This window comes from Ostrea edulis, chromosome 5, assembly GCF_947568905.1.
Source record: "Ostrea edulis chromosome 5, xbOstEdul1.1, whole genome shotgun sequence".
Taxonomy (NCBI): Eukaryota; Metazoa; Mollusca; class Bivalvia; order Ostreida; family Ostreidae; genus Ostrea; species Ostrea edulis.
The window spans coordinates 78,151,050-78,168,953 of record NC_079168.1 but is presented as its reverse complement, the minus strand read 5'-3'; the positions used below and the strand labels follow the sequence as shown (position 1 = coordinate 78,168,953).

Here is a 17,904-nt window from a genome sequence, read left to right as displayed (position 1 = left end):
GTTTAGTCAGTGGTTAATAGCACATTAAAACTCAATACATCATTTATACACAAACCACAGAATATCGTCCTTAACTAAATCACAGTGCATGTGTACTACATATCTATAGTGTCTCTTCACTTCGAGAGAGAGATTGTACGTTTCTATACCAGACCACTGTAAGCAAACATGTATACATGGAGCACATTCCGACCATTGTGTGATTGACCCCTTTACTGATTATACTCTTCAAGATGCAATTACTCTGCTCGTTAAGAAAAACTTTCTGAGTACAATGATACCTAAGCTCCTTAAATTTGGCTGTATATATACAAATAAGAAATACTAGATTATTCATCTCAGCCTTAATTGGTTAGTGCAGGGTAAAAATACCCCTAAATGTAAGGCAGTAAACAACTATAACCAATAATGGCATACTTTAAGTTAAATCATATTTACATTTTGTGTCGAGAACCACTGTTAAACTAGAATGAAATCACTCTTCATTGTAAATAGTAGTAGTGATACAGATAAATCTAACAGACATCCAGGACCCCGCTGTAATTATCAGAATTCAGTGCTACATTGACCTAGACATCTAAACAAGCCTCTTTCTTTCACCTCTCACTTACCTTTTATAACAAAAAAGAAGTTAGCAAGTTTAACAATACAAAAGTTTAAAGTCATACAATCCCAAACTTTAAAGCTATACAGTCCCAGTGGTTTTGGGGGTTTTATCCGCTGTGACCTTGACTCAGTGATTTCAAAGTCAATAGGTGTCTTCCTGACTATAAAGTTTTTCAAATACACACATTATTGTATTCCACAATCCCAGAAAATCATTATTCTATTGTTACCTGACTTTTGTTTTCTCACACTATGTAGGTCACTTCTGACCTTTTTTTTTAAATTTCATTTCACTTCCTCTGATTTGTCCACTTGAAAAATATAAAATTCTCAATTTAAAAAGTACTGGAGATATTGTGTCACAATAGAACGTTTTCTTTTTCTTATGTAACTGGTACCAATAAATGAGGTGGACCTACAAATCCCAATGCCAAATATATCAGTACTATTAATTTTTCCCAAATTAAAAGTCAAAAATGGTAAGTTACAAACTGCAAGGTCTTGTGGTAATTCGATCACTGCACCTTGAAAGAATTTCTCATATCAGCACATGATTTAATTATGAAAGATACAATGATATGCAATATGGACATAAATCAAACAGGCAAAAAATATGCAATTTTGAATAAAAGTCATGATTTTCAAAGATTTATTTCAACACATATGAACAGTGCTGGCGGATTTGAACTCATGATCTGCCGGTTAATATAACCCAATACATTATTCACTGAGCTACGATGACAGACAAACAATCAATACAAATTATTTCACTAAACATTTAAATCACCGTCTTGTGTCGTAATGTCATAAAAAGTATAAGTCTAAATGTAATGAGGCTTGTATTTCACTTTGTACAAAACACGGTACAAGTTAATCATTTCAGTAGAAGTCAATAAAATGGTGCTAGTTTGTAAAATTGTAAGCAATGAATACTTCAATTGTTTATCATTGTTCATTTTAAAACAAATGTCATTTGTTGATAGGAAAGAAAATTTCCAATTTATTTTAGTTTGACGCCATTTTTCTCAACACAGAACATTCTTTTGTCTCCAATTCTGTAATGGTTATAAAACTTAGTATATCCAACGAGATGTCATTTTCTACATCAACTTGGAAAACTTCTTTTTAATCAAGTACACTTAAATATCTGATATGGTGAGTTCAGGCACTTAGCGTCATTTTTGAAAGTGGAAGAGTGATGGCAAACAGAGAAAAAAGTATTCATATTTGTATGAAAATTCCTGGTTACCGAGAAAAGCAGTTCTGCCCAAACCCCAAAATTGTAAAGGGGGAGGGGGTCATCACTTTAGTACATAAGTTCAATTCATTGGTTCATTTCTACATTTCCACTACCATTCACTACTACTATAAAAAAGTGACCAGCTAATAATTCACTCTTTGCATGTGAAAATATAATAACGCAATATTAGTATGTCACATGTCAAGAAAAGCTGGGGTGGGGGTGGGGGTGGGGGCGTGACTGGAGATTGATGCATAAAATGTGATTATTTACTATATCATTTCATGGCGGTTGGCTGTTATAATGACTCAAGAAAATCTTATTGGGTTAATATCCACATACAGTTGAGGAAATAAACAGTAATTGTGATTTTTTTTCCCTACCAAACATCAGAAATTTGGACATTCTGAAAAATAATCTTCAAATCAGGCAGATATTTTTGTATCAGAAATGAATCGTTTTTAGCCATCACTTATTTGTATACAAGAGTTGCCCAAGTGATGCATAATTTTCATAACTTCTTTTTCTGAAGAGTTCAAAAATTTCATTGTTCGGATATCCTGTATTGAATGGGTATCAGTATCATTCCTATATGGCAGGGACAAGGGGGGCACTGCAATAAAAGTTGATGGACTACCAAATGAACATTTTTATATGGTTCCAGACTCTTTGAAGTGGGCCCTAATAAGGACATTGTTTTCATGAAAATACACTCTATTTGCGAACATTTCATTCAATTGTTGGAAGGGTCATATGGTGATCTGGTGGGTATCAATCAATATATTAACTTCATATTCTCAAAAGCAAACACCAATTGTATACACAAAGTTTCCAGAATTGTTCACGCAGATTGTATAAGAATTCATCTCAGATAAGATGTCTATTTCCCATTGTCCACTTCGATTACCCTTATAAACACTCGTTTATTTCCTAATACGGCGTATACAAACCCTTATAAACACTCGTTTATTTCCTAATACAGCGTATACAAACCCTTATAAACACTCGTTTATTTCCTAATACGGCGTATACAAACCCTTATAAACACTCGTTTATTTCCTAATACAGCGTATACAAACCCTTATAAACACTCGTTTATTTCCTAATACGGCGTATACAAACCCTTATAAACACTCGTTTATTTCCTAATACGGCGTATACAAACCCTTATAAACACTCGTTTATTTCCTAATACAGCGTATACAAACCCTTATAAACACTCGTTTATTTCCTAATACAGCGTATACAAACCCTTATAAACACTCGTTTATTTCCTAATACAGCGTATACAAACCCTTATAAACACTCGTTTATTTCCTAATACAGCGTATACAAACCCTTATAAACACTCGTTTATTTCCTAATACAGCGTATACAATCTACCATACATGTATATCATGTGGATTGAATGAACAAATTTTTTCTCAGTAACTTTGAACTTATACCCTTGGTCAAAATCATGGAATCATTTAGTAACAATAAACCTCACCTTAGAGTTTTGTTTGAGCTTTTAACATTTCTTAATTAAGAAACCATAATCCAAACAAAATGCTTATCCCCCCCTTTTTTTTTTACTAGTGAACTTGACCTTGACTGGGACCTCATATCTAGGAGAAATAGATTTCACAATTTCTGTAGGGGATCGCTACTGCTTGCTCAGTTATAGTTATGCATTTGTCTGTTGGATATTCTGGATTTCATTTTCAATATACTGTGGAGTCATTATATTTCCCGGAAGGCCTAATTTCCATGGATTTCATGGGTACCTCAATATAACACTTAACGAAATTACATCATAACAAAACTGTAAAATTGTAGCAATCCACAAAAACTGGATCCCAACAATTGAAATGATTCTACAATATTTACAAGTATGATCAACTTTGCCCCACCCTTTCGGCTTTGATTTGATTTGAACAGTATTTTATTCATGCATATATATATATATATATATATATATATATATATATATATATACATACAGTATAATTTGTCCAAACCGGCCTCTGAGTACTCCGTCGCTCTGTCAATTCCGGCCACAAAATATAGTCCCTAACATTTCTTTAACAAATCCTTTATTAATAATTCCCTGTACTCCGGATACTGCGTATTCTGTATATCGGTCGGCTTCCACGGTCCCAACTGCTATCAATTAACTTTAATTATCCTGTGTAAACCGACCCCTCGATGATACACCACCCTAATTGTTGTGGTCAATTGTATTCGGTGTACACAGGGTCCCAACTGCTCGTAATTAGCTTTAATTATCGCATTTAAACCAGCCACCCCACGATGACCAACCTGTCGGTATTCGGTCGATCACACGCGGTGTCTCAAGGGAAGCCACAGGTAAGTAAAAGAGTGTAGCTGGCTATGAGTCGCGATCATTTTAAAATAAAACCTGATTTTTAGGGGGTGCACTTTTCAATTATGACAGCACCACGCATGAGGTAATGGCGCCCTTCCCCCTAACGACAGAGACGAGAACTGACATTATGAGACAAAGTTCAATTAATCGATGAATTCAATACATTCTTGGAATGAAACAAAATCGGCAACAATCCCGTTATGTTTTCCAAAAGCAGGGTTTCCCCTCGTGGACTTCTCGGGAGCTCTACGGCGAGTCAGACAGTGATGATATGCAGTTAGTTAGCTCAACTCGCCATGTCCGGTCGATCACTCGGCATTGTATTAGTTTCCGTTTCACAAATTGAGACAGTGAAAGTGATACATTTACAATGAAAGCTGGGAAAGACAAATTCTAAACGAACACAACACAAACTTGACGAACGTACATAATGTAGCACTTGATAACGGCGATGATGTAGACGAAATCTACAATTTACCAACAGAAAATTGCGCGAATAATTCCCAGATTTTAAACTGGTTAATAAAAATTGAAACCTTTTCAAATGAGCACGACAATAAAACACTGACATTTATATTTTTACATTTTGAATTCTTTTGTGATATATTAAAACGTTAGCAATCATTACACACGTATGCATAGACAGTGAATACAAGGGAAGCAACTCTCATTCTTGTCAACATTCTGCACTCCGGACTCTGTGCAAACCGGCCAATTTCTTTGGAACCAGACATAGCTGGTTTAGACAGATTATACTGTATATATATATAATACATACATAAATAGGATTGGACAGCAGGCACACTGCCTAAATAAACCCTCTCCACATGCCTATATAGTGATCATAAAAATAGCAGGGATGAGGATTGAATTTTTTTAAGTTTAAGGTTTTAGGATGAAAACATTCAGGAAGTTTTTTGTACCTTTAGTAACAACCAAACTAACTGGCTTATTAATTTAATTAACAGAATCTAAACTTAAAAATGAGACAGGAATGAGGGATACTGACTGAGGTGGAGTGATTGTAGATAAATGACTGAGGGATACTGACTGAGGTGGAGTGATTGTAGGAGAATGACTGAGGGATACTGACTGAGGTGGAGTGATTGTAGGAGAATGACTGAGGGATACTGACTGAGGTGGAGTGATTGTAGGAGAATGACTGAGGGATACTGACTGAGGTGGAGTGATTGTAGATAAATGACTGAGGGATACTGACTGAGGTGGAGTGATTGTAGGAGAATGACTGAGGGATACTGACTGAGGTGGAGTGATTGTAGGAGAATGACTGAGGGATACTGATTATAATAGATTGTGTGAGTGACTCAGAAATGAAGTCATCTAAACAAATCAACATCAATATGTACATAAAAATGCAACAAAATCTAGGGGGAAATCCCCCAAAAAGTGATTCGAGGGAACCAACAAAAGATCCTGATGCTGGCTTTGCTTGTAAAAGGTCACTGTCCAATTTCTTTCTTACATTACTGTAAAGCTGTATCACCAACAGAAATTGATTATCATGGACAGCTAACATTGCTTATTCATGCGTAGACATAGTGTACGACTATAATGCTCATCTTGAAAAATATACCTGGTGAATAAAGCCAAGTATCAAAATCATCCCCAATAAGCAAATACAACATTGCAAGTTTGGTTTATACAGCTCTTATGAGTATTACATCACAACCTGCTTGAGAAATGTTTTAACCTGGCCATTCAGTTCATAAAGAGGCGGATCTAAGGGGAGGAAGTGTGGGGTTGCAATACCCCCCCCCCCCCTGAATTTTTTTTTTTACCAAAAACGTTTACTTTGCACCATTTTGAAGGTTGTAGCATCTCCACCCCATTTTGAATAGAAAAAGTGCCATTAAAGATTATCCGTATTTCAAATATTTTTTTTTTATCTGCATATCATGGTTTGTAGATTTAGTCATGAAATTGCTTGGGAATGAGCATAGTTACAAAATTTAACTTAATTATTCTTAAAGATGCACCTTGGTCACATTCAGCATCTGAAGCACATGGCATCATCATCTTTAACTTCCTGTATACATCATTCGTGCAAGGTTGGAATGGACAAGGTAGGGCAAATTTATACACAAGGATAGAATGTTTCAAAATGTTCGACCCCATTACATTGACAAAGGAGGTACATAAATGTAACACAAGCTTTCCAAAAATTCACCAAGCTAAATATAACATCTGCTGTCAACATTGATGTTTAGACTTTAAACATGTCAAAACTGAGCTACAACTGATTCCCATCTGATACATGAAATATTTTATGCATGCAGTTGGATAATACTGGGGATATATATATTACATGTACTAGGTTGGATTTCTGACCGAGTACATTGACTAATTTATAATTCCATACTTTACTAAAATACATTTAGAAGCAAGCATCTGTAAGGCTATACATAAGTATGGGGTATCTTTACACTGTTAGTCTTTCTAGCTAAACCTGTTTTCTATTTGTTATTTCGGTTTCCTGCAAGTTCCAGGGAAACTTTGCAAAATCGATCAGATCATGTAGGATGCCATTTCTACATGTGCTACATCTGGCAAAAGTACCCGTCCTGATTCAAAGCCTAATATAATGTGTTAGCACGTGATACAGGTCTTGCAAACGATGATTCCTAAAAGCAAAGCAACCACTCATGGTGGAAAAGCATAAAGCTTCAGGTACAACCAACACTTAATGAATGTACTGTTACAATGGAACCATGCAGAACTGTATTCATCAAAAGAAAATGTGTTCTAATCTATGAAAAGCCATGAACCCTCCAGCATGCAATATATAACAATTCATACTTAAACGCATGTTCTCCTACCTCCTGTAAAGAAAAAACACCCAAATTCAAACACAGGCCACGTTGCAAACAAGCACACCACACAGCAGTCACTCATACATATGGCATTCCATCTTGGTGTAAAATGCTTAATGTCTAGTATCCCATACTTAAATAATGTCAAAAATACAAAAAGCAAAAAGCAAAAAAAAAAAAAAAATACTTATATATCCATCTCGGACCAGAAAACCCACTTCCCATTGTCAATGTTATCAACATTTTCATTTTTTTTTCCTTTCACCTCCCTCGTGTGCTATTGTGAAAATTCCACAAAATCCCTTCCTTTCATCAATATAAAAATCATGTACAGTATTCCAGCCTACCTTTATCTTTCTTCCTTTTCTTGCAGTCAAAGTCCAGTCTCCTCCCAGACAATTTCTTTCTGTGGTGCTATAAATACAAACAGAATGCTGTCAAATACCTTACAGTACATGTAAATACATGGAAGCCATATCGCATCTATATCTGCTAAGATTAAAATACTACTGAATAAGCAAAAATCCTTAAACAAACAATAGATAAATATTTATGACGTGTAACCCTTAAATAAACAATGTGCCTTCATCACTGCTGGGGTACTGTATTTTATATGACTTTTTAAATACTTAAAATCCTGAATAGATCCATACAAAAATATTTCTTCAATCCATTCTAAAATCACTTTAAAACAATGTTTTTTTCTTTAAAGATTGCGTTCACATGAAACCTATGATAATTTTGTTGTATGATTTTTGCCAGGCTATGACAGAAGGGACTAGATAATGTTTAGGACAGGTAGATTTCAAAGCTATACAGTAGTGTTCACGTAACACCTGAAATACGCATTGTACACTAAAACAAGAGATGTTTGTAAAACACATATGCCCCCCATGGTGCAAAATTGAAAAGGGTTATACACACACACCTCATTTAATTGAGAGTAGTATCAATCATCAATTCAAAATATTGAGCAGACAATATCTTCCTATGTCAAGAGTGGATTGACCATGTGACCTAAAAATCAATAGGGGTCATCAACTCCTGAAGATGTACCAGTGTACCAAGTTTGATGTCTGTCAAGCAAAAGGTTCTCAAGATATTGAACGGACAGTATATTCCTATGTCCAATTTGACCCTTGACTTTTGACCATGTGACCTTAAAATAATTAGTAGTCATCTTCTCCTGAAGATGTACCAGTGTACCAAGTTTGATGTCTGTCAAGCAAAGGGTTCTCAAGATATTGAGTGGACAGTATATTCCCATGTACAGTTTAACCCTTGACCTTTGACCACGCGACCTCAAAATCAATAGGTGTCATCTTCTCCTGAAGATGTACCAGTGTACCAAGTTTAATGTCTGTCAAGCAAAGGGTTCTCAAGATATGGAGCAGACAGTATATTCCAATGTCCAGTTTGACCCTTGACCTTTGACCATGTGATCTGAAAATCAATAGGGGTAATTTTCTCCTGAAGATGTACCAGTGTACCAAGTTTGATGTCTGTCAAGCGAAGGGTTCTCAAAATATTGAACGGACAGTATATTCCTGTCTAGTGTGACCCTTGACCTTTGACCATGTGACCTCAAAATCAATAGTGGTCATCTTCTCCTGAAGTCGTATCAGTGTACTAAGTTTGATGTCTGTCAAGAAAAGGGTTCTCAAGATACTGAGCAGACATTATATTCCCATGTCAAGTTTGACCCTTGACCTTTGACCATGTGACCTCAAAATCAATAGGGGTCATCTTCTCTTGAAGATGTACCAGTGTATCAAGTTTGATGTCTGTCAAGCAAAGGGTTCTCGAGATATTTAACGGACAGTTTATTCCTATGTCCAGTTTGACCTTTGACCATGTGACCTCAAAATCAATGGGGGTCATCTTCTTCTGAAGATGTACTGGCGTACCAAGTTTGATGTCTGTCAAGCAAAGGGTTCTCTAGACATTGAATGGTCAGTATATTCCTATGCCCAGTTTGACCCTTGACCTTTGACCATATGACCTCAAAATCAATAGGGGTCATCTACTCCTTAGGATGTACCAGTGTGCCAAGTTTGATGTCTTTCAAACAAAGGTTCTCAAGATATTGAGCGGACATTATATTCCTATGTCCAGAGTAGATTGACCCTTGACCTTTGACCTGAAAAACAATAGGGATCCTCTTCTACTCACAACTAACCCACATATGAAATATCATTATCATCAAGTGAATGGTTCTCAAGATATTGAGCGGACAACACATGGTCTACAGACCGACCGACATACCGACTGACCGACAGGTGCAAAACAATATGCCCCCTCTTTTTCAAAGGGGGGCATAAAAAACAGTCAAGACTACAGAACCTGGAGAATTTAAATTGTCGAATGCTCATTTGACAATTATATGAACTCCTTAAGTCAAGCTCTGTGACTGTCGTAAGTAGTGCTGTGTGATATTACTGGTTAACCGATCAATCCCGATTCCGTTGTTGGCAATATGTATCACAATATTTTTTTGGTAAATACTGGTTCGGGTTCAATATTCTGTAAATTCCTTAAATAAGTTACCTGTCCGCAGAAGGATAATTTGTACCCTCAAGTAGGACCCGGGGTCACCCGAAAGTAGTTTTTATATAGTTCTTATATCTTGAAACAAATGCGCGTAATAATAAACAAGACTAGACACGATCTCGTTGCGAGCAACGAGTAGGTCTTCCGTCCGATTTGTTGATGCACTTGGAGTTAAAAAAAAAAAAAAAGACAAATGAGTCCCAATTTAGTTTCCGACTTGAAGACACTTTAGATATAATCAATTTTTCATATCATAAGCTTCTGAAGCAAAGTTGCGGTGAAATTCGTTTGAAATTCGACTCTCCAGGCGAGCCATAAGGCCCGCGGGCCTATTTCTTGATGTCACTTGTTAGCCCTCTATAGACTCAACAACTTTAGTTCTATATGTCTTTACAAAATATTTACCTGTAAAAAGTTATTGAGATCGACCGATATCGACAAAAAAATCGACTCTACAGGCGAGCCATTAGGACCATAGGCCTATTTCTTGATATCAATCGATAGATCTCGATAAACTGAACAACTTTTGTTCAATATGTCCTTACAAAATATTTACCAGTTACAAGTTTTTGAAATCGACTGATATCGACAAAAATCGACTCTACAGGCGAGCCATGAGGCCCACAGACCCATTTTTTTGATATTGATCGATAGGTTATGACACATTGAACAACTTTTGTTCAATAATGCTTTTCAAAAAATATGTCGTTTTAAAGATATGAGGCGTCAAATATTTACGATTTTGGCCCTTAAAATCTCTAATTACGTAACATATGACCTACTTTTTGATTTGATAAGATCAAGCTCGTTGAGATGAACATTTCCGCTTCTACAACTTATTATAAAATATTAATAGTTTCTGAGATATTCTCAAAAACATTTGGACCCTTCTGAACCCCTAATTTAAAGGGCCAGCCCGTTTTGCTTGATATCGTAAGAAAGGCCTTGTCATTTTAAACATTTTTTGCTCAACAAGTATTTAGAAATTCTTTACCGTTCTCGAGTTATCTCTACAAGAAATATTTAGGGGCCAAACTGTAGCTCCTTAACGGGGCCACATAGGGAAAAAACGAAATGTACATATTGTTTAGATTATCATTCTGAACAACTTTTGTTCAATAATGCTTTTCAAAATAGTTGTCGTTTTCAAGATATGAGGCGTCAATTATTTATGATTTTGGCCCTTAAAATCCCTTATTACGTAACATATGACCTACTTTTTGATTTGATAAGAACAAGCTCGTTTAGATGAACATTTCCGCTTCAATGACTTATTACAAAGTATTAATAGTTTCTGAGATATTCTCATAAACCTTTGGACCCTTCTGGGCCCCTAATTTAAAGGGTCAGCCCCTTTTGCTTGATATCGTAAGAAAGGTCATGACATTTCAAACATTTTTTGTTCAACAAGTATTTAGAAATTCTTTACCGTTCTCGAGTTATTTCTAGAAGTAATTTTTAGGGGTCAAACTGTAGCTCCCTAACGGGGCCACATAGGGTAAAAACGAAATATGCATATTGTTCAGATCATCATTCTGAACAACTTTTGTTCTTTATTGCTTTTCAAAATATTTGTCGTTTTTGAGATACAAGGGGTAAAAAATTTATGGTTTTGGCCCTTAAAATCCCTTATTACATAACATATGACCTAAATTTTTATATGAATAGATTTGGATTGTTGAGATGAACATTTTTTGTTCTTTGACTTATACCAAAATATTAACAATTTTTGAGATATTTGATCTAGACTTTGAGCCCTTCTAGATCCCTAATTTAAGGGGCTAGCCCCTAAATCTTGATATTTTTCGAAAAGATCTCGTAAATGTGCACAACTTTTGTTCTACATGTCTTAACAAAATATTTGCAAGAAAAAAGATATTGGAGATCAAAGGTCAAAAATCGCCGAAATCGGCGAAAAATTTTGGCATCCATTTTTTCAGGTCCAGGCGAGCGTTTAGGCAAATCGCCTCCGGTAAAATCGAATCCCCCACAAATCTTCTAAAATGTTTACTCTATCTTGTGTAGAAATTTCAAGACTCTAGCTTCAAAACTAACGGAGATGTGTGGACAACAAGGCCCTTCAAAAAGTCACTAAAAGAGAGATAACTCCTGACCGGAAGTGACGTCAAGCACGAAATTTTGCAAGCAAAGTCTCGTCACCAAAAGACATCTTTCCTGAAAATTTCGTGAAAATCGATCGAGAAATGGCTGAGAAAAACGTGTGTACTACCAAGGAAAATAATAATAATAATAATGAAGAAGAAGAACGCGAACATTAATAGTAAGGTCTTCCGCAGGAGACGGAAGACCTTAATAATAATAATAATAATAATGAAGAAGAAGAACGCGAACAATAATAGTAAGGTCTTCCGCAGGAGACGGAAGACCTTAATAATAATGAAGAAGAAGAACGCGAACAATAATAGTAAGGTCTTCGCAGGAGACGGAAGACCTTAATAATAATAATGAAGAAGAAGAACGCGAACAATAATAGTAAGGTCTTCCGCAGGAGACGGAAGACCTTAAATATAACTCTTATCTGTTAGAAAAGGGTGAATGTGTCTACTTTCTGCATGACTTTGTCATTGTCGAAGCACAAATCTTTTGGCAGGTAGACATGCTCCAATTTACATTCTGTTATGAATCCTTTTATTGGGTCTTTCCACTTTCCTGTTTTTCTTATGTTTATCAACTACTACTATCATTATCAATCTATATTTCTTTTCCTGACGGAGTGATTTTTTGTTTCAATGCTTACAGATAAATAAATTTCATCATTATAAACCTAGAAATAATAAGCTTTAGTGGGGCCACATCGATATTGGGGAAGTGTTCCCAACCTCTTGAATAATGGTTCTACGAAAGGTTACCATGGTCACCATTATAATATAATGATTATATAATGGTTACCACTAGTCATCCATTGATGTAAATGTCATATAAGAGTTACCTCTGGTCATCCATTGATGTACATTTCATATAAATGTTACCTCTGACCACCCTTTGAAGTAAATGTCATATAAGGGTTACCACTAGTCACCCATTGATGTAAATGTCATATAAAGGTTACCTCTGGTCATCCATTGAAGTAAATGTCATATAAAGGTTACCTCTGGTCACCCATTGAAGTAAATGTCATATAAAGGTTACCTCTGGTCATCCATGGAAGTAAATGTCATACACTCTATAAGGGTTACCTCTAGTCACTATTGTATATATTGTATAATTTCACATCAAAGAAAGACGTCCTGAAGTAACCGATATTTCAGTGCATGGATGACCTTAGGTCACCCTTGTTTATATCTCTACTTCTATTTCAAATATATTGTCAAGTAACAGGTAGAGTGAACACATGACAATTCCACTATGTCCAAAATTCATACTTCCCGTTATTTCTTACACACATCTTACAGACACGCCTTCTATATGTTATATTTTCTATTTACATCAATTCTAATGAACAACTACAAAGTCAAGCCATAACATGATTTAGACAAAATACCCATGGACCATCTGAACATAACTTTGGACAAACCTTACTTAAGGCTTAGTGAAAATATGCCCAGTAGATAAGAAAATTTACAAACGGATAGACAAATAATCAAAAAAGCTCATTTTATTCTTTGGATCAGGTGAGCAAAACATTTCACCTTGACACTGTTATAGCATCATGAAATATAATCCATAGTAACATAATTTTCATGTCTGAAATCTATAGGTGACCAGAGGTCACCCCAGGTGCTACATTATCTTATGATTATCTGTAAATAAATTGCAATTAATAAAAGGACGATTTTCCAAGTTCAATTTCACTGCATTGTATTTATCATAAGCTATGTTCATATCACATTCTCATATTTGGGGAAATATGGGGGTGCAGTTAACAGTGATTTATCATCTTTAAAACTAGGCTATTTCTTGCTAAGAAATGATGACATGTAAATGATCAATAATGACTTGCTCAATATTGATTCATTTTCCTTTGGTAGTGTGCATTATACATTATCTGCATTGTACTTTCACTTTTATGTGGGACTATCTTTATAGCATAGTAAACTGTGTAGAAAATAGGGTGACCCGGAGTCATACGAAAATGCAGTGACCCTGGGTCCTACTTGAGGGTATGAATTATCCTTCTGCTACCTGCCCCGGATTTAAAGTTTAAAAATGGCGGCGTATTAAACTGATCGAGAATGTCTGAATGAGAGAGTAAAAGCTCCAATAGTATGTATCACTTCAAACTAGGAGAAGAAAACGAAATACTGTTAGTTGTAACAGATATGACTATATAAAAGGGTGAAGATTAAGAACAGTGATCAATCTCAATACTGCTATAAGGAATACACGGACCTGTATGTGACTGTTATCGCAATTCACCTTTGAATTAGAACGCTTTGGCCGATATAGTATTGCGTTGTGTGACGACACAATTGAATCTGTTTGTAATACAATTGCGAAATGCAACAGAAAATCTCATTGGTCCATATGTATAAGTCCGCCCAAATTCCCTTATATGGGAGTAGTCAGCATTTGAAAACATGACGGCCAGATGCTAGATGGAAAAAAAAACTTCAAAGGAAGAATGAGAAAAAGTTGTATTCATGTGTTGTTGTCTCATAAATTTAATATAAAAAAATTCCTAACATATTTTCCTACTATACTTGTGTCCAAACATACCTTCAAATATTTATTAAAGCCCCATAGGACCCAAAAACTCGATCACAGCTTTTGATGATTTCATTCGTAGACGTAGCCATGTTAGGTAGCCAGTCAATTCGAATCCCAGTTCATTTCCATATTGGCACAATAGCGTCTAGATGTGTACTAATACCCCACAAATATTTTAGCTAAATTGTTTAAATAATATACCACCCCAGTCCTATTAAATGATAATTATTCAAATAGCTAAACTCAGGGCAGTGCGGCTTTCATTAGTCATGAGCGGCCGCGCCGGCCGATCTCCATCTAATGGGCTTATGTAGTATTTTCGTTCATCAAGAGCTTATTTTACCTTTACAAAAACTGGTACAAAAATGTTTTAATTTCTATTAATTATTCGTGTTGATAATAAATGAAGAACAAATACATAACTTACAACCAATTTTATGAATAGATACAAGAGTTCGAATTAACCAGCTACCTAACATGGCTACGTCAACAAACGAAATCATTTGAAGCTGCGAGTTTTCGGGTGGTGTGTGGCTTTAATGAATATTTGAAGGTATGTTTGGACGCAAGTATATAGTAGGAAAATATGTTAAGATTTTTTTATATTGAGTTTATGAGACAGTAACACAAAAATACACCGATTTCAGGCCTCAACCGTCCACAGCTTTTAATGACCCGTAAATCGAAGGTTTTTATAAGAGGTGGATCTTTTCAGAGAGCTATGTACAATTCTCCAGCTACACTGAATCCGCTCGAGAAAGTGGGCGGGCTGTAATCGGCCAATGAAAACTCTTGTTGTATTACATCAAACATTTCATTCAAATTGTTCAATCGTCTCATTCAATTGTGTCGTCACACAACGCAATACTATATCGGGTAAAGCGTTCTAATTCAAAGGTGAATTGTGATAAATGGTAGCACTACAAGTCAGTCACATGCGGAGGCACCACTGCAATGTTAGCATCAATTCGAGCCAACATAAACGGGATCGTGTCGGGCTGTATCGACTTCTCCCCCTCCCCCGAGTCATGTTTAACTTTCCGCAATGATAAGTTGTGGATTTAAATTGAAATATCCTAGCAAGAGCCCAAGAGCTTCAGCAATAACTGAACAAATAGCCTAAAAATCTATTAATATGAACCATTTTTTGATTCAGCTATTCATTTGTCAATGTTTATTTATAGTATTTCAAGTAGAATGAAAAATATCAGAAGATAACTGTTTTTCTTTTATTTCATAAAGATTTTTATAATATTATGATATATACATGTATGTATTGCAATACAAAATTTAATATTGCAATATATCGCAATACGATTTTCGGGTCACAATACCCAGCACTAGTCATAAGATAGAATAATCTTACAGGATTTACTCATAAACATCACAAAAAGAACATACCTAGCCATTCTAGACATCCATGGGTTTAATGTAGCACAATTCTAAGATTTTCACAGAAATGTACTACAATTCTGAAGGCCTAAGATGACACAAAATTTGAAGGTCTATCACAAAAGTTGTGGGAAACATACTATACGTATATTTATTCCCATTGCAATTGGACACAAATGGGAATATGTTCTCGACTTACATTGACCTCCTTTAGGTCCTTTGACTGGAGGTCTGCCAGGGGACCCAGGAAGTTCTGTTTCACATTGTCCTCCAGTGCATACTTGTGGTCAGCTAGCTGTTTGAACACTTCCCCTGCATCCTGGAGACATTCCCCTAAAATCAGAAAGCAGACCCACACACATCAATAGAAATCAGACCACACACATCAACAGAAATCAGACCACACACACAAATAGAGATCAGACCCACACACATCAATAGAAATCAGACTCACACACATCAATAGAAATCAGACCCACACATATCAATAGAAATCAGACCCACACACAACAGTAGAAATCAGACCCAGAAATCAGACCAACAAACATCAATAGAAATCAGACCCACACACATCAATAGAAATCAGACCCACACACATCAGTAGAAATCAGACCCACACACATCAATAGAAATCAGACTCACACACATCAGTAGAAATCAGACCCAGAAATCAGACCAACAAACATAAATAGAAATCAGACCCAGACACATCAATAGAAATCAGACCCACACACATCAGTAGAAAATCAGACCCACACACATCAATAGAAATCAGTCCCACACACATCAGTAGAAATCAGACCCAAACACATCAATAGAAATCAGACCCACACACATCAATAGAAATCAGACTCACACACATCAGTAGAAATCAGACCAACAAACATAAATAGAAATCAGACCCAGACACATCAATAGAAATCAGACCCACACACATCAGTAGAAAATCAGACCCACACACATCAATAGAAATCAGACCCAGACACATCAATAGAAATCAGACCCACACACATCAGTAGAAATCAGACCCACACACATCAATAGAAATCAGACTCACACACATCAGTAGAAATCAGGCCCACACACATCAGTAGAAATCAGATGACACGCACAGATCAGTGGAATAAATACACAGATATGTTCTTCTAAAGGCTTACACAATAAATACCTAATAATATGACTTATCTGAGCCACACTACATGCATTCTGTTATATCAACTCATAAACTTGCATTAAATAATGATAACTTTTACTAACTCTGAAAAAAAAATTTTTTTACTTACTCTGAAAAAAAAGTGTGATTATTTTTACACTGTGTAAATGTAATGCATGTGTATTGATAAATAGTATGTTCTTCAGTTATGTGTGCTGACATCAACTTCACCTAAAGCTGTCTTTTACCAACACAAACAAGATGTGTTTGTGAAACACAAATGCCCCCAATAATGATCAATTCTAAAGATGGCCAATGTCACAAGGACAAATATCTTGGTACCAGTAGAAAGATCTTGTCACAAGAAATGCTCATGTGCAATATGAAAGCTCTAATAGAAATTTACCATTTAGAAGATATGACAAATGTCAAATTTTTTAAAAGTAGGTCAAACTCCAAGGTCACAGGGTCAAACATTTTTGTTCCCACGGAAAGGTCTTGTCACAAGAAATACTCACGTGAAATATCAAAGCTCTAGTACTTACTGTTCATAAGTTATTAGCATGGTTAAAGTTTTCAAAAGGTAGGTCAAACTCCAAGGTCAAGGTTGCAGGGTCAAAAATGTTGGTATCCATGGCAAGGTCTTGTCACAAGGAATACTCATGTGAAATATCAAAGCTCTAGCATTTGCTGTTCAAAAGTTATTACCAAGGTTAAAGTTTCAGACAGAATGACAGACAGGAGAAAAACATGTAAACCCCCCACCCCCACCAATCTTCGACCTTGGGAGCATAAAAAGACAACCCAGAATTTCAAAACTCAGCTAAGTTTCATGAACTTTTTATGATGTTGTAATGGGACTAAGATTTCTTTCTTAACATCTGGTGCACATATTCATATCATATACATGCAATACACAAAACTTTACTACATCAAGTCACTCCCAACAGCAACAAAAGAACAAATGAAAACCAAGAGTAACACCATTGTTACGGCGTATCCCATTTAATCACCAAGGAAAATTTTCTGCATTGTGGTAAACACACCTCTGTACTCTTAATATATTGAGGACAAATTAGTTAGTATGTTTGTATGT

The 17,904-nt window shown here is 35.7% G+C and overlaps 1 protein-coding gene across 2 annotated transcripts in view; it reads right to left on the bottom strand.

Moving 5' to 3' along the window:
* Positions 1-17,904, bottom strand: part of LOC125649889 (endophilin-A3-like) — a 35,064-nt gene that overhangs the window by 6,062 nt on the left and 11,098 nt on the right. For both annotated transcript variants that reach the window (XM_048877731.2, XM_048877732.2), the window contains exons 6-7: positions 15,855-15,988; positions 7,393-7,459 (exon numbers count right to left, since the gene is read on the bottom strand). In XM_048877731.2, the coding sequence (XP_048733688.1) occupies positions 7,393-7,459; positions 15,855-15,988 (201 nt within the window). The remainder of the gene's footprint in view (positions 1-7,392; positions 7,460-15,854; positions 15,989-17,904) is intronic.